At 39.1% G+C, this 19075-nt stretch overlaps 1 protein-coding gene across 1 annotated transcript in view; it reads left to right on the top strand.

Moving 5' to 3' along the window:
- dpp10 (dipeptidyl peptidase like 10) overlaps positions 1 to 19075 on the top strand; it is a gene marked incomplete at its 3' end in the record, with an annotated part of 154728 nt that overhangs the window by 23460 nt on the left and 112193 nt on the right. The window contains exons 2-3 of the mRNA XM_083921935.1: positions 6306 to 6420; positions 9451 to 9546. Coding sequence (XP_083778061.1) covers positions 6306 to 6420; positions 9451 to 9546 — 211 coding nt within the window. The remainder of the gene's footprint in view (positions 1 to 6305; positions 6421 to 9450; positions 9547 to 19075) is intronic.

Here is a 19075-nt window from a genome sequence, read left to right on the forward strand (position 1 = left end):
GATGCCTCCTGCAGCTTTCAAGTGTAAGAGAAGCAACAAAGATCACACCCAGCTACAGCTGAAAGGACATATCAGGCAGGGTTGAGTAGGGTTTGTTGGTTGCAGTTTATAAACAGAACATTAAAAGTTGCCCAGCAAGGGGCGACTCCACTGGTTCCAAAAATAAGTGCAATTGTATAGAAGGTAATGAGAAAATTAGCCTACTTCTTATTTGATATATTACCTCAGTAAACATTTTCTAATGAGTTTTTGGTCTCGATTGCTAGTTTCAAGAATACCTTGTGATTGAAAGGTCGTCATACTAGCGACAGGATAAAGATTTAGCAATAGCTACAATAATACAAAGAGCACCATCTGGTGGACTTGCTAACAAAGCTAATATTAGCTATCAAGCGCTTTTGTTAGTTGGTAACTCAAGGGAAACTTCAGATTTTCACCCAGCTTTGTGTCACTGCAGCACGGACAGCTCACACGGATGAAAGTTTGTCCAGATATGGTCATGTCTTCTTTAAAAAAAACAAGCTGGTTACGGCCAAAATACTAGACTTGAGACTTCAGAATGGTAGTCCACAAACCAAGAGGTAACGTCAGATTAGCTATGTCCATCTCTTTTATACAGTGTTAAGTTTATAGAGGTTGATGCCCAGAAATGTCCCAGACGCAGCAAAATAAGAAATCCACGCAGAGGGCAGGGTCTCTGCAGATACAGACATCACCACACAATTCTAGTAAGTCATAAGTCATGATCAAGAGGGATTACTTTTGTACAACTCTATACATTTTTTTAGGAAAATCCTACTGATGGGGTCTTTAAAGCCTAACATGCAGTTCAAAACCGCACTGAAAATCTCAACAGTACACTTCCCTCAAAAATGAAAAAGTAGTATTTTATCATAAGAGTAAAAATTATTGTTAAAGCACATGACAACAAAATGCACTTTAAGTCACAATAGAGAACGGGGAGAGCACCTTAAATAACACTCACAGTAACACAGTACAACTGATTGTACAACTTATACAATACTACTATAAATATACTGTTAGTTACATCAAGCAGGAATCAGCTTTACGTCTCTCCAGTCGTGATTCTTGTCTGCTCTCATTATACGCCCCTATAATAACGTGAGTCATTGTTATTTTTTATATTATGGAGTTGTATTCTCTCAGTTTAGGAGGCTATTCTTGCTATTTCAAAGACAGATGATGTGATTAGAGAAAATGGTCTCTGTTAGCGCACAGCTCCAACTGAAGATTGCCAAGGGACTGCCTTGCAGCTATCATGGGAGTTTTTTTTCTCTATCGTCTGCTTGATACAACAAATTCCTTCCACACATTGATTATTGAAAATGTTACGGATAAATCTCACCAGGATTGAAATAGTGTTGACTGATATTGTAGGCAAATAGCATGATTTGGATTGTACAAATAATACTATGCTCCTTAGAGCTGCTCCACTGATTTCACACATTAAGACCATTTTACTAGTCATGGGAGCTATCACTCAGAGGACATTCTACACTTCTTCAAAGACTAAGTAACCCTGATGGTGTCATCAGGATACCATCACCACTGTTCACTCAGCTACCCTCGATACTTTCCTAACAACTAATGTATCCCATTATTTTCTCTGGTCTACTTGACCTGATGAATAATTGATTGTATCGATTGGGTGTGATGGCATTTGTTTCAGAGAGAGTCAGTTAGAATTACAGTCAGTAACTATAATTAAATGAGGCTTCTAATTGTTGTGTGGGTTGAATAAATAATAAATAATGGCTATAAAATAAGAGGCAGGGATTTTTACACATTCATGCATGTAGTATTTTGTTGTTTTCTGTCAGGGCACTGAAATACTTTCATTGTTACCAGCTGTTACAGCGACGCTGGTATTGTTTTTAATATCACAACGTGAATTATTGCGATTCATGGGATTCACAAAACATTACAGGTATGTAGCTGAGATTAAAATAAACGGCAGATTTGAAAATGGGTGTGATTAAAGTTGAGAGCAGTAGTGATGTCCAAATGCAGCTTCATGAAGCATTAGTTGTATTTGTTGAGTCCACTAGATGGAGCTCTTGGTTTAAAGAAAAAGCCTCAATGAATGGTGATGAAGTGTGTTTTCAACCCTTTGTTGAACAGAGTGCTCCATCTAGGGGACTAGATAAGTAAATAATAAGTAAGATGTTTCATGAAGTTTTATTTATGAAAAATAATTATAAGGATTTGGGACAATGCTTGTTTGATGTTTTGTAGGGGGTCATACAGACTGATACCAATTGAATGTGTTCACTTTGATTCAGGGCATGTTAAGCCTAGCTTTGCACAAAACAACTTCAGAAGTGTATTATATTATCCTACGAGATAACAAGCTAAAATGAGCATGCCTTTGAACTGGCTGCAAATGGTCCCAGTACATTGTGTCTTGTAAGCTAGCAAGCTAACAAACTATTTGGTTCAAGATACTTTGTTGACACAAGAGTCAGTTACAATCACAGTTACAAAAGTGTGCAAAGCTTGTGTGCGGCCTCGCATTACATATAGTAATATATAGTTATATAGTTCCAACACATAAGCAAACTCAGGGCACTTCAACAGAGCTAGTGTAACTGTTTTGCCTTGGTTACATTGTTTGTGCTGACGTAGGCTAAAGGGAGAATAGGTTGATGAAGGAAATGGTCTTTGCCTTGTACTATTACTTTCAGGCACAACAAAAGAGGCACCCTGTCAGGAGATAGAAGTTGTCAAATGTGTAGTAGAGTTGACACCTATTATATATTATTTCTTTAGAAATAATGATATGTCTCGTAAAGTAAAGTTTCTGGTGATACTTGTAACTAGTTAGTTTTGTTTGTTTGTTTGACATCATGGTTTTGACTGAAACAGTGCATATTCCATTGTTCCATTTTGTAAAATAGTTTTTGAAGGCCCTAGCCTATCCTCTAATCTACATGGATGTATTACCTCCACCAAGGAGTTTATTTCTTTGGTTTGGTTTGTTGGTTTTTCTGCAGGATTACAGAAAAATGTCATGCCCCGATTGTTATGAAACTTGGTGGAAGGGTGTATCATGGGCCAAGGAAGAACCCATTAAATCTTGGAGCAGAACCAAATAAGTTGGCAGATACACAAATACATAATAAACATTGTGAGATAGGGCTTTTTGCCTGGGCAGAGGTCTGCCCTTGTAGTTGAGAAATGTATTTCCTCTGATGAGGGTCCAACGATCGTGATGAAGGATTAGAACCTTCTTGTAGGTTTATGTGGGCCCTTCCTAAAAAATGATAATGGAGAGACTAATCGAAATTATCTCAGTGGTTCTATCATTGCTCATAATTGACTTAATAAACTGAGGCCGATGATTCAGATGTGGCAAAATAGGAAATAGGGGGATACAATGAGATAGAGAGAAGGTGAAAAATAGAAGGGGAAAGAATCTCATGCATGGAGGAACAAGGGCAATTTAGAGTTGCTGTCGGTTTTCAAGGACACGTCAGCTTTTTGTAGTATTAATGAAATGAGCAGCGGCCCAAGTCCTGATTATAGAGCAGTCTTATGAGTCCCGCAGGGGCTGTGAATAATGTAACACTGCATCCATGTACTGTGTGTCTGTGGTCATGGTAACAATAAAGTTCCACCACTCTAATGCTTGAGTACACTCATATCAATCTGTCATTCAGTACAACTGCCAACATATGTTTTGTGGGTTGTAGATTTCGGAGAAAGTCTGAGAAAGATGCAAAGACAGCTTCTTTGAAAAAAGAGGAGCCTCGCTCTAATTGGCAATCATTTTGTTTCCCCTCTAACCAATCAAGATGTAGCAGTGGGCTGGTGGTCAGTGATCACTGTTTTTCACCTGCAGGGTTTTGTGGATAAATGAGGCCAGGAGAAGCTGCTGTGAGAAGAAACTTATAGTGGGGGCTTAATTCATCTTATCAGACACAGCAGGTGTGGTGGGAGACCCAGTTTAAGACCCTCTAATACCAGGATTCAGAGATGAGTTGTAGGCGAAAGCTTCACAAACTCTATAGCTATTGCACTGTAGATAATATCACACAGTGTACTCTACACTCAGATTGCTCAAACCAAATCTTTCTGCAGCCAGTTTGACAGACATAGACTGTGAATACAAATGCCTGCTATATTCCTTATCTGCCAAACATCTCTGTCTGAGGGTCATAACACACAACATCCAACTCAGCTGCAGAAAGTGGAACTCCTGGTCTGAGCAGAAGGTATGTGTTTTCCAGAGGTCAGAAGGTGTGATTCAAAGCAAAGGTTGGCCAAGAAATGATTGAAGCATGCAAATACTATCCAGTTTTCAGCACTGAAACAGTGAGTTCATTTTTTCCATCTTACAAGCGGCTCATATAAGCCCTTCACCATGCAGGGGATTGGATTGAAAATACTCAATGTCTCAAAGTCTCAAAGCTCATTTTAATATACTGAAGGTTTTCCAAGAACCACCACTGTTTGCGTTGTGTCCAATATGTGATCATCTGAGACTGTCCACCCAAAAATGACCCCATAGGTTGTTTGTACAAGCAACTTTTTGCAACCCATATTTACATTTATACAGGCAGCAACCTCAAGTGACTGTAGCAAATATGAAATGGACCGAAGGACGTAGTCAGGTGATGTGATCCAAAGAGTGACAATGTCCGCAAAGGGAGGAGATTGGGGTAGGTGGTTGGGGCGGCTGTGGCTCAGGGGATAGAGTGGGTGTTCCCCATACCAAAGATCAGCTATTCGATCCCCGGCTCCCCTGGTTCCTCTGGTCCACATGTCGAGTTGTCCTTGGGCCAGACACTGAACCCTCCCAAATTGCTCCCTATGCTGTGCATGGGTGTGAATGGAAGTCACTTTGGATAAAAGCGTCAGCTAAATGACATGTAATGTAGATGGATGAGTCAAACAGACACAAGACCCCAGAAGTTGATATTCGTGTCTGGTGGTAAACCAAAAGGCAATGTTGACTTATTTTAACCTTTATACAACAGTTAACTTGTAAGTTAAGTACATAATAAAGTTACGTCACATTCTACGTTGCATTGTTATACTTACGATGGTAAGTTTAGTAATGCTACAAATGTACAGTATTTATTTTAACCCAAAGCACCTGTATGAAACCAGAAGTCAATGTTGACTTATTTTAACTTCTATGCATAAGTGAACTTCCATACATAGCTCAACTTTTAAATTAAGGTTAAAAGATAACGTAGTTGCGTCATGTACTTATGTACATAAGTTAAGTAACAAACAACAAACATTTTAACCCAAAGCACGATCGTTTCATAAACCTAGCCAAACTGTGACCTTCACAACATTAAACACGTTTAAAACTGTGACCATTATGTTAAGGTATGAGGATGTGTTGATCTGCTGCAACTGGCAGGGGCACTAAATTAGGAAAGGGTCCTGTTGGTCGAATTAGAGGGTCAGAACAAACCTATGCTCTCATACCGGTTGGAGGAGTTGTTGGATCTTTAGGATGGACCTGTGTTGCAATTCTAATTTTTCACATGGTATTTTGTGTGAGCAATGAAGTTGGTAAACATCACAACTGTCAAACTTAAAGCTATTGTCATATAACACCCCCCCCCCCCCCCCCCCCCCACACACACACACACACATACACACACACAAACCCACACACAAACCCCTCCCCTTAGTGTTCCACCCTCAGTGTTCCACCACATTCCTCCCCTCGCCTCCTAACCACACGCCCCCTCTGGCAGAGCAAGAAGCCGGCCGGTTAAAAACACATGGCTAACGTATGCTAACTATGTGTTGACATTATGCCGTTTATCAGACCGGAGCCTTCCGGATGGCTCCCATTGGTCAATTTCTATGCAGTCCTACGGCTGATAAACCGAATTGATTTTTTTGGTTCTTTTTTGCTATTCATATTGTGTAGATCAGGCTACAGGACCATAATAGACGTATAAACAATGGTAATAATAATTACCAATATTCCAAATGGTAGACCATAGCTTTAAGCATTGTGCAGCCAAGCCTCTGCCAGCTTGGGAAGTCTTTGTATTAATTGTAGAAATTCGTATATATCAATACTTTTCTTATTCCACTCTCACCTCCATCTCTCTCTCTCTCTCTCTCTCTCTCTCTCTCTCTCTCTCTCTCTCTCTCTCTCTCTCTCTCTCTCTCTCTCTCCTCTCTCTCTCTCTCTCTCTCTCTCTCTCTCTCTCTCTCTCTCTCTCTCTCTCTCTCTCTCTCTCTCTCTCTCTCTCTCTCTCTCTCTCTCTCTCTCTCTCTCTCTCTCTCTCTCTCTCTCTCTCTCTCTGCAGGACCTCGGTGGGGGGAGTCCTCCTCAGAGGAACTGGAAAGGGATTGCCATAGCCCTGCTGGTCATCTTGGTGGTCTGCTCCCTAATCACTATGTCTGTCATCCTCCTCACACCAGGTAACAGTCAGCCATGATTCCGCTCTGCTGTCTTAGAGGTCCTGTGATTTTGTTCTAGTTCAAGAACAATGGATCAAATGATTATGTGTTATGTGAAATAAGTTTTTGGTAGTGTGGAACCAACAAATAATGATCACCAAATCGGCACTTCCCCTTAACTTTACAAAGCATTTTGGCATCTATTAGCTCATTGTTTTGGTTTTATTTTGGTTCAGTCTCACTGCCCCATGAATGCTTATGTTCTTCTGTATCTATTTTGTGTGTACATAGACAACAGTTTCTGAACATGCTAGAGATTAAAAAGTCTTAATATGTCAATATGTGATTTGTTTGGAAGTTCTGCCCCCAGGATTTTGGAAGTTAAAAATATTATGTATGTGCACACTATATACTTCCAAAATCATGAAAGAAAACCCCCAATGTAACATGGATTTAAAAATCATCACAATCTACTGCCCATGTATCCACACTCTCCCCTGGTGAATTCCATGGTTGGTTAGACTTCCATTGCCTCCATAAACAAACATGTTGTGTGGAGTTATCAAGGAAAGCCAATATGGCTGACATTCAAAATGATTTGGCCCTCCCATTCTGCTCACAATCAGCAGCTGTCCTATTCAGAGGGAGCTTACATTTGGCATGTTTTTCTTTCTGCTAAAGGCATAACATTTCATAATTAAAGACGAAACATTTCCAGGGGCAACACTGGAACAGCTTGAGGATTTTCTAGCCCAGTAATGATCATGTTAATGAACATATGAAAAGCCATTCTGTGAAAAAAAATTGTGTTCAGTGTGCATTTGATTTATTCCCATAGATTTCTTTGGGTGTGTGAATCTCACTGCCAAGCAAATGTAAACATCCATCAACAATTTTGCCTTACTTCCTTTACAAAGGTTATGAGTCTGGTTAGCTTGTCTGTTTGTCAGCGGGATTACAGACAAACTACAGGCTCGATTTTCATCAAACTTGTTTTTCCGTCAACATAGAGATAGACCATGGCCTTGGCGGAGGTCTGTGCTCTTGTGTGCCCTAAAACAGTAAAACCTTGCAGCCACTGCAGATAGTTGATTTTTATTTGATTTTTGCAGGCTGCAGGAAGAAAATGTTTTTTTTTTTTTTTTTTTTATTAGGCAGAAGTCCGCTATAAAACCTAAATATTAAAGCTGCATCACTCAGATGCTGGCAACTAGAGGGCAGCATTATTTAAGTTGTGTTCCTGGTCACTAGGCCTGTTGCAATAAGCAATACATCAATAAATCGCATGATAACTTTTAATGAGCTCTATAACTTTGCCAGCCGCATAATTTCCATTCTTCCTCAGTGTAATGAGGAGTTAACCCTCGTCTTGTGTCGTGTCAGTCACTTGTCAGCTGCACGGTCTCTGTGTGGGGAGGCGGACCCCTGGTGTTACCCAGAGTGCAGCAGGAGAGCCCTGTGAGGAGCAAGTTAGAGGACACGCTAGTTGAGATTTGGAGGTATAAAAACAAAGATGGAATTGGTTTCAAAGCCGAACGCCACAGCTGCTTTAAACCGAATGACCGCAGTGAACACCTTCACCTGAGCAAGCCACTGTTTCGCATTTTAAAAAAGTAGCAACTTAACGTGCCAATGTGTTAAATTGACTGAGAGTCCATTGTATTGATTGTTTTTGGTTGTATTATTTATTTCAGATGTTTAAAATGTCTTGTAGTTGTAGTGTTAAATATTCTTTAGAAATAAACGTTTATTGATCTTATAAAGGTCTTACTTGCATTAATATGCATTATCATTATATCAGTTAAAAATGGTATCAAAACGGCAATATTATCGCTTCTTTGCAATAATTTCTGGGACAATTTATCGGCCAGCAGAATTTGTTTTCGTGACAGGCTACTGGTCACGTGACTAATGTAAGTCCAGTATTCACTTTTATTTTGCTGTTTTGGCCACAGCTAATTGGGGAATGAGGTGAGCAGATGCATGTAGGAGTCAGCCTGAGGGCACCTGGTGGATGGATGGAGAATGGCAGGGATGGAGGGTTAACTGAGCTGAATAAAAGCAACAGAGGCAGCCATTGTGACATTAAGGGACAATGTCATTCATCATAGTGATGGAGATACGGGGGCTGTTAGACTTAATTGGGGGGATGGGCAGTGTTTTGAGTGTTATCTCAATTCCAAATTCATTAAAATGATATATCCAAACCACTGGATCAAACATGGTCGGTAAGGAAAAGAAAACAGGATTTTCAAGGGCAAACAGTTGCTGTGTAATGACGGTGTACTTAAATGTAAAGGAGGCTCACAAATCCTGCAGTGAAACAGGATGAGGTCTCTTTATGTCTAAGTGGTAAATGAATAATGGCTTTCATTTTTCATTATACATTATAGAAATCAAAGCATAACAATTTGTGCGAACATGCATCTGACAAAAAAAATATCATACATGTTTACACCAATCTATTTCACACAATTTATTCAGACAATGTTCTGATATATCCAGTGATAATAGTTTTAAAACATAAATACACAATATAAACAAACCTTTTTGATAAGGACTGCTTACATTTTGGCTGTTAAAGAAACAATATAAAATTAAGATATGTACTTAGCGAGATATTTACAGTTAAAAAAAATCAACATTATAACCTTAGTTCTCTTTGGTTGTACAACTGTGCAATATGATTACTCTTTCTAAACTACCAATAATATGTATTAGAGGCTTATTGATACATCAAGGTATCTATAACATTTTATTTTGTCAGGAACACTGATCACATCATCAAAATATCTTTTACTTTTGTACTTTCTGCACCACTCGTCTCTACCTGTTTTTTGAAAGCTTAGTCTCTAACACGCACCTCTTAGTAATGTATCCTCAGGATGCTTTCTAAGGATTGTCGTATGTTTTAAAGGGTTACTTTGTGTTTTTGATGCTTCAGTGTCAAATGCAAATTGACTTTCTAGATAAAACCGAACATCACACCTATGTGGTTCCCCGTGTTTGACTTTAAATGGTAAATAACAAACTCATGGATTGTTTTTGCAGCCGACAGCCAGGCGGGAAGCGACACCAAACTGTCCGTGGAGGATCTGTTCAAACCTGAGTTCAAGGTTCATGACCCGGAGGCAAAATGGATCAATGGTGAGTAATCCATGACATTCACTATACCTGCTGGAATTCAGAGCCTTCAAAATAAATGAAGTAAATGACCTGGGCACAGAAAGGGATGAAAAATACATGAAACATGTCATGTCGCTGTTATGTGTGTGTGTATATATATATATATATATATATATATATATATATGTGTGTGTGTGTGTATATATGTGTGTATATATTCATGTCATTGACCTTGAGGAGTTTTCTGGTTCTCTGAGGTATAATTTCGAGTTGGTTTTAATGAGGCTTTAATGTTTTCTCATGACAGCTAGAGCTGGCATCAGGCTTTATTGTACACATGTGGCAGAGTCATTTTTACTGTTGAATTGCACAGTTAGTTGAGTGACAGCCAGGTAAACTGATTACATTACCTGTTCCCTTCTTCATGGTCAATTCATACTTGACACGTATGCATCTTGATGAGTTCTGAGTGTGCTTTGCAAAAGCAAACAGCAGCCGTGCTTTTGTGGAGCAGCAGAGAGATGACATATCTGCTTTGTAATTGAGGCCCACTAAAACAGCATCAGACAGTTCAGTTTTAAAATAGGCTGGCATGTTTCACCCAAGCTTTACCTTGCATGTAGTTATGCTAATTCAGATGTTGGGATTTATTTCTCCTCGCCTTATTTACATTGTATTGATTCCTTATTTGCCAGAAGGGGATCATATGTTAAGCCTGGAAGCCTTTGGCTGGAAATAAACCACATCAAGTGAAGTGCAAGAGAATCTGATTATGGTTTGCGGGGGGGGGGGGGGGCGGGGGGGTACGATACCTCTGATCCAAAGTATGGACAGGATCGCGGCTTTCCCGCATTGCTCACAGTCTGGCTCCTTTCCTGCAGATTAGTGTGTTTGTTTTGACTTTCCTCTTCATTGCCCATCGACTGCGTGACTCTCACTCCATCCCCGCGGGCAAGGGCAAGAGGCAAGGCCTTTCTGTCCTTCAATATTTCATTCCCGGGTGACATTTTTCCACTATCTTCGCAACTCCATCTCATTCCCCGAGCTGACCTCAGGCAAGACAGAGAGAGCAGCGATGTTGTGCGATGAGGCAGTCAGAAAAGTCAGCTTTATAGCATGGTTTGTGGATGGATGGGGCAAAATAGACCCCAGACAAATGGAAGAAGATAACAGACAGACGGGCCAGAGAAAAGATTGATCACCAGGATTTGGAGCAAAGTCAGAGGCTTTGGAGGTTTTAGCGTGAAAGTCTTTCATCTCTGTCTACATTATACCAAATCTGAATGGGACTTTCATGTGATCTAATCAAAAGTCAAGTGCAAATTGGATATTTATTTTATAACTTTAATCACACAGAAACATTTTTACAAATGATACTTAAAATGATATTAATACCACATACAATGACGTAAACTAAAATTTCATATGTCACTATTATCATTTATATTTCTTAAAAAATTGAGCCGCTTATGTATGATTAAGTTGCCAAAAAAAAAATCAATATTTAGAAAATTATTGTTGGATTAAAAACTATCTTGTAAAAGTATCGGCACTTTTGCTGTCAACAGTGCATCATCCTACATTTGACATGTAACGTCACCAGCAGTGGTGCAGACAAAACAAGGCAGAAGCTACCGCTCGTCTCTCTAAACACATGAACACTTGTTTATCACGTTAACAACACAGAGCTGACTGAACACAGCTAGCTCTACTGTTGGGAGACCTTCACCACCAGTTTTAGTAGGAAATGAACAAAGCAAAAGCGCAGTTTGGAAGTATTTAGCATACGAGGCTAACAGCCAGGGAAAGGCTATGATGTAAACATATGTAGCAGATATGAAGGGTGGAGTAGCACAACAATGTTGATGAAGCACCTTAAAGACCAACACCCTGGCCTTACGGGGAATCTCGAGTCAGTGAAGATCGTGTTTTGACAATATTGAAGTCTTAGTCTTGCCCGTCTAACGTTAAAGCCCCTTAACACCCACAGATGTGTTTTCAGTTCTTCTGGCTGATTAGACCTCTGCTTGGGTTGAAGGTGGGCGGGGCTTTGATGAGAATTTGATGGGAATTTAGGAGGTCATAAATGTCTGTCTACCACTAAGAAAGATCAAGGTGCACTTTGTCCCGCCTTAACAGGTGAAACAAAGCTAACAGCAAACTCAGGAAGATGTCAAACAATCCCAGTATTCACACCCACACAGTCCTGAGAAGAGGTCTAATCAACCTGATTAACTGAAAATACCTATGTGGGTGTTCGGGGGCTTTATGACACATTCATTTAACAGAATGTCACAATTATGTGTTAAAAAGTCAACCAACAACAAGACAGAAACAGTGGTAGCTGCTATACCAACTCTATTTAATCAGCAACAATGTTATGGGGATATAACAGGACTTTAACTGAATACATTAGCATGGAGCAGATCCCTGTCTACACTGTGGAGAAACCCGACTAACAACAACTTATTCACCAACTGAATCCAAGGTTTAACCTCCTTCATAGAATCATTTAATGCCCACAATAATTCCCGAGCTCCACAAGACACCCCAGACAACTTTTTAAAAGTGTTGTTATTGATGTTTGAATTGTTCTCATCTTTATTTTTAAAATTCTTCCTTCGTTTTTTGTAATTTTCTCCCTGTGGTATCGAAAATGGTGTTGAGTATTGAGGTATGGATATCGACTTTGAAATTCTAGTATCGTGACAACCGTAATACCGATAGATACAGTAAAAAACAATGAAAAATTAAGGTCATTATTTCTATTAAATTATCTGATGTTTTTCTGAAAGATTAAACAATAAAATAAATAATAATGATAATAAAGGTGATTACACCTGTAATCAGCAATTTTAAATCTTCCTGATGAACATCATTACATTTTACACCTAATCTGTTTGAACAAACTTGTGTGTTTATTTCAGCTTATGTAGCTTAACCTTGAAGCGCAAATGGACTGCAACCTTTCTTTTCAACCAGTGTCAGCTCGGAGCAGTTTGTGTTTTGAAAGCAAGGCGGACCAACCACAAGGGTGTGTGATAGTAGATGATATCATTGTAGCATGAATTTAAATAGTGAACTGTTAAAATGACTCAGTGCTAGTGCTCATCAAGGGAAGTGATTGACCCAAACACAGACAGAGAATCAGGAGTAGATGTTCTGTCTATAAGGGATTAATTGTAAGCCAAACAGGGAATGTAGGTGGAAGGACCAGGGATGCAGAGTGTGGTGACTGAGCAGTGGCTGGAGAGACTGGAGCGATGTGGATGAGTAAGGAGGAATGGTGTGGCTTGCTTGAGGGGATTGGAGGAAAGCTGATTGAGAGCAGGCAGGCCTGGGTGTCTGATGAATATGGTCCTGGAGCACAAGCAAACACAGTTTAACTGGGAATACTGCATGAGGAAATTAATCACAAGAGAGAGTAGAGTCATGGGAGAAGCCTGAAGCTACCACTGTAGATGACTAAAAAAACATGGCGATGCATGAAGAGCCATGGTTTGAGGAGATGGTTAGCTGGAGGAAAGCCGATTGGAAGCAGGTGTGCAGGTCGGACTGGGAGCAGAAGTTACATACCATAACTCCATATTCTACAAGTGGTGTAGCGCTGAGGCTGTCGCTATAAGGAATAAACCCACTAGAGACAGTTGAGAGGGATGAGCCCACATAAAAATAGAACAAGGAGCCACGGCATCACATAGACAAAGAAAGAATGGATACAGCATTTGAGGCGGAACCGTTTCATTTCTATAGAATTTGCTCAATGACACATAAAGCATAAAGATGATCGGCACTACTTCAGTACTATTGGGCAAGCAGCAGGTGTTCCACTACATAATGTAACATATTCCCACTTGGCTAGAAAAGGACCATCTTGTGCTAGTATGACGTCACATTCTCATTATAATCAAGGGATCCAACCTACGTCCTAAGACTACTTTTGTTTGACAAAAGCCTTGATGGCTGTTGATTAATTTACTATTCTTTTAGACCACAAAAAAAGTAGGCATTCTATATTCAGCAAATAGTTGAAAGCACACTCAATTATCATTTTAAAAAACTTTTCAATTTTTTTTTAGCTTATGAGAGATGTAATCCCCTCCATGTAGATGGCGGTGTTACGGGACATTCCCGTTTAATCATGTCTTGGTAAACATCAGGTGAGCTGCTGGGTAGTGCTGTCCAAATTAAGCTTCATGAAGCATTAGTTGTATTTGTTGAGTCCACTAGATGGAGCTCTTGGTTTAAAGAAAAGGGCTCAATGAATGTTGATTCAGTGTGTTTTCAACCCTTTGTTGAAAAGAGAGCTCCATCTAGTGGAAAATAATGAAAATGCTTCATGAAGCTTCATTTGGATCACTACTACTGGGCGCCCCAAGAAAATGCTTAATTTGCCCATCACTACAGATTGGACAAGAATTAGCTAGCTAGTACACACTGGTATACTTCCGCCTCCCCGCTGCTGGCAGGCTACTATGCCAGGAAGAGAGGGCTACCACAAAGTAGTCTTGTGGTGGTGGACAGACTGTATACCCTGAGCTGCCACTGCCCATCAGCCTGCTGTTGGACTAATTTTCTGTAACCAGTGTAGCATTAAAGTATGGTGGAATTAGCCGGCAAGCTAGCTAACTAGCCAGTAGCTAAATGAGTTAAATTGAACAACCTAATGCTTCATCCATACACTCTTGTCACAGTGTAGGAAAGAACTTTGCTATTGCCAGATGAGTTACAAAGTCATATTTATACACAAAATGGATCTTTGCACATAATCTCTCCTTCTCTGATTTTTGTGCAATGATATAAAAGTAAGTGTCTCTCAAGAGTTTTACACAAGATGGATGCTTTCTAGCCATAAGCCACTTCTGGTAACATTTAGAAGACAAAGTTAGGGAGCTGGAGCACTTCCTTGTTGCTGACATACAGTATAGTGTATTACTCTTGGTTTGTTTGTTTTAAATTAGTGTGAACAATAAAAAAAGACAGTCATGTATTTTTTTTCCAAATGATCTAAACTACTGGTGTGACAGCGGTCACAGAACAATGATATACTGTATATCCACTATGCTGGTGACTTTAATTCCTACCTCAGTTAAATTAGTGCCAATATAAAGTTACAGATGGACAGGCTGCTACAATCTTACATTTGGCAAATGGAGTGCGTCATAAGATGTGCTGTTAAAGGCCCTGTGATTCTTAAGATACACCTCCATCTCTGTAGTAACTCAGCACAGTGAGCCTCATGCCCCATGTATTCTTATCTTAACTTTTACCAAACGCTCCTAACTTCAGATAACTGTGTAATACTGTTCTATAACAACACACAGCAATTGTGAATATTCTACAGAAGAACGATTTAAAAGAAGTGTAATAATGGACAAGTCATATCCATCATACACTTTAAATGCAGAAGCCTTAATTCAAACTTGTCAAAAATCAACTGAAGGCAACTGGACAAAAAAAATTCACTGTAATTGCAATAACTGAAACCTTGCTTAGTGATGAGAAAAGTGACATGGTTGAAATTGAGGGATACAAAATGTTTTTCATGAATAGAACTCAATCGCGTTGCATTATATATTTATACCAGCTACAAAAGTAAATCTGCCAGTAACTGACATTTGCATTGGATAACATGAAATGCATTACAGTGGAAATTGAGATGGAGGAATCCAAAAGAAATGTTCTGATAAGCTGTGTGTATAGAAAACATGGTTCTTGTGTCGACACATTCAAGGAAAAATTAGCTGAACTATACCTGTGTAACAACATAAATAACAAGAAAATGGTGTTTGTCTGTGGAGACTTCAATATTGATCTACTAAGCCCGCAAGAAAAGCAGAATTTATCGATTCAATGTATAGCAACAGCCTATATCCTACAATCACACGTCCAACCAGAATAACCAGTCTTTGTAACCGTAGTGAGTTACACAAGGATAAAAAAAGACACCACAACATTCAAAATAACCAGACATAAAACACAAAACTCTATTAATTCCCTTAAAGAAGACCTACTTTAACAAGACTGAATTGTACAGTAATGAATATAGTGAAACCAAAATATTCTGGGGAACCATGGATAACTAAAGAATATAAAGATATATAGTATAAAGCAAATATGATATAAAGATTTTTTAAAGAAAAGAACAACAATAGATGTTGAACAAAAATATAAGACCTGGTCCTGGTTTTGGCGGGGACATTCCAAAGACTGGTAGTAGTGATGGTGTGGAAAGTAAAGTCATACATATATGTTGAGGAAGCAATGTTTCTAAGAGGGACTGAGGAAAAAGAAGTTATTGACACTGTAAAAAACTCAAGCGTAAAAAGTCCACAGACTGTCATGATATTGATATGTGCACTGTTAAAAATGTTATTGAATGCATAGCAAGACCTCTAACTCGCATCCGTAATCAGTCTTTTCAAACCGGTGTATTTCCTAAAAATATGAAAACAACTAAAGTCATACCAATACATAAAACTGGGGACAAACATGTAATCTCACACTACAGACCCATTTCCTTGCTTCCCCGGTTCTCCAAAATACTGGAAAAATATATTTTACACAAGACTGAGTGAATTCATCACCAAACATAATGTACTGTATGATCAACAATATGGTTTCAGAGCAAACAGAACCACTTCATTTGCAAAGTTACTGAGGCAATAGTATGGAGCTTAAATTTGAGCTAAACAGGATCTGCTCTCACTCACCAGAGAGGCAGCCTCCGCTCGCTCGTGGAGTGCTTTGAGCTCGCTAATGGAGTGCTTTCTTCGCCTGCGGAGAAAGATTTTGACATTTTGGGGGCAGAGCCCTTGGACTTTGATTGACAGCTCTTAGGGTGCCTGGGGTTGCCAGGTTGGTGAGTTTCGCGCATATGATACCGGCCAGAGGAGAGACAGTGACCGTCATCAAAACATTCTCATTACACCAGGCATTAAATAAAATAGTATTGTAATAATAGCACAGGCAGGAGTATTAATACTTACCAATAACACAAACAAATGTGCATGTGATTGTTATCAATCATATCTAGCATCACATTATATAACTAAATAATAATACAAAATAATAAAAACTAAAAAATAATGAATATTTCTGGGAGTATTAATAGACAACAGATTAAGTTGGAAACCTCACATAAACTAAATCAAATCCAAAATATCTAAATCAATAGCAATATTGAATAAATGCTCCCTATATACATTGTACTGCTCCTTCATACTTCCTTACATGAGCTACTGTGTTGAGATATGGGGGAACACATACAAAACAAATACACATCCAATCTTCATCCTGCAAAAAAAATGCAATACGAATTATACATAAAACCACTCACAGAGAACCAACAAATCCATTATTTATTGAACTAAAAACACTTACATTTCTTGATCTGGTTGACTATAAAACTATACAAATAATGTTCAAAGCAGATAATCACCAATTGCCTCATGGCATCCAGGAGTTGTTTCCACTAAGAGAAAGAAAATACAAGTTAAGAGCAACCTGTATATTTAAAAAAAAACACCAGTAAGAACCAATACAAAACTACACTGTGTAGCAAAGAGGCTGTTAGTGTGTGGAACAACTGGGATGATGAAAAAACTGTTTGTTTGTCAGAACAGACATAAGTTTAATTAGTAAACAATTAAACCCAGATAAACAGTTTTAGCTGTCAGTATGAAACATACAAATAAAATCTACAACAAATATATAAAAGAAATACTGCTGCGATTCTCCAATAAAGAAAATACTTCTTTAATAATTGAAACTGCAGCATAAACTTAGGTTTGGCATTTGCCCGTTCTGAATACCCAGGTAGGGGTTTCTGAAATAGTGTCGGGAGCTGGGTTTGCACAGCTTGTTTTTTTTTTTAACGGCAACAGTGACAGTAACACCTGGGTGGTGCCTTTTTAAATGCGTGTGCATGTTCAGAATTAACCTGGAATCTGAAGTAATCCTACACTTGGGATTCGAATGACGGGGATGTCAGCAAGCTCCAGTTTGATGTTTTTTGTTTGGCACGCAGTTTGCTCTCTCTTCACTAACCATCCATCCACACTAGAGATGCACCGATCCAGTTTTTTCTGATCCAATCTGATACCTGGGCTGAGCGTATCAGCCGATACCTGATACCGATCCGTACATACTGTTGCGTACACCTGTCCATGTGAGTGAAGGCATAAGGCTTGATCTAACCATTTAGCCTTGTTAAAAAAAGGTAACAAATTAACACCGAGATAAATGTACTTAATATTAATTATTAACAAAGAAATAAATAACACTTCCGTGTAAAGTGCACTGCAAACAGATCTTTATTCTGTGTTGCAAACACAGAATTGAAGTGACTCGATCGCTGTAACTGTATTGCTGTGTGTTATATTAATAAAAAATAAATGACTGGATCGGCCTTATTCATCTGATATCCAATCCAGCTAATTTGTCAATATTGGAGCTGATATCGGATCGGATCGGTGCATCTCTAAACCACACACCCGCACTTGCGGTGGTGTCATGTGCTACGGCTAAATTAAGCATTTATTTAGACTGGTTAATTAGCATCTGCTGATTGGACAATGCATTGTGAAATCCACCACATCAGAGTTGCACTTACATTATAAATAGCGCTGTTATCCTCCAGTCTTTTTTCAAATATATTGTTTCATACAAATCTGGTTATTTATCATTCTTAAAGGCATCTGTTTAGACAATGTCACTGTTCTGCAGTGTTACATGACATTGATTGTCTGGTGTGGGTACGGCTGTTATTGATGAAGATCTGTACAGAGATTATTGGAAGACATCCAGTGCAAGAAATGACATGCAAAGCGTCCCATTCATTTCCCGCCACACGTGATTCATTGAGCGTCACTTTCCATCAGTGTTGTTGCAGGCTGGGCACTCTCAGCCTGCAACTGACAATCTGGTGAGAGAGGGGCATAATTATTGTGTTCACATTGGCCCAGCCAGGACAGGATAACACACCAGTTGGCTCACTTAAGCTATCAAAACCCAGAAACTGACTTAATAGATAGCATGTGACATTTTAAGCTATTAGGAACAGCTTTTCCTTTTTAAATTTCAAACACAACATATCCAGTGTAACAATACCCTGTGCCTTTAATAGCCAGTGACCTCAGTTTAAGCACATGTGAACATTATATGTATATATGCTATATATGTATTTGTAACATACAGCATTTCCCCACACATATCTGCTGTTGAACACTGAAGATAAATTGAATTCCAGAGGCAGTGCAACTGTATATAAAGTTCATGCAGCGGTGAGTAGATACAAATTCCCCTGTGGTAGAGCAAATTGAAGCAGAGACTGGTTGAAAATATTTCAACTTGAGCTAAAAATAATTTTGCTGTTCCAGAGGTTGCATGACTCAACTTCATAAATGGATAGAGAGGAAAGGGCAGAGACACTTGAGGGGAAAACTGAAAGAACTGGAGTTTTAAGTGAGTTCTGAGATCAGTCAGAGACTGAGCTGTTGCACGGAAACACACTCACACACTCTCTCACACACACACACACACACACACA

The sequence above is a fragment of the Echiichthys vipera genome (assembly GCF_963691815.1).
Source record: "Echiichthys vipera genome assembly, chromosome: 10".
NCBI lineage: Eukaryota > Metazoa > Chordata > Actinopteri > Perciformes > Trachinidae > Echiichthys > Echiichthys vipera.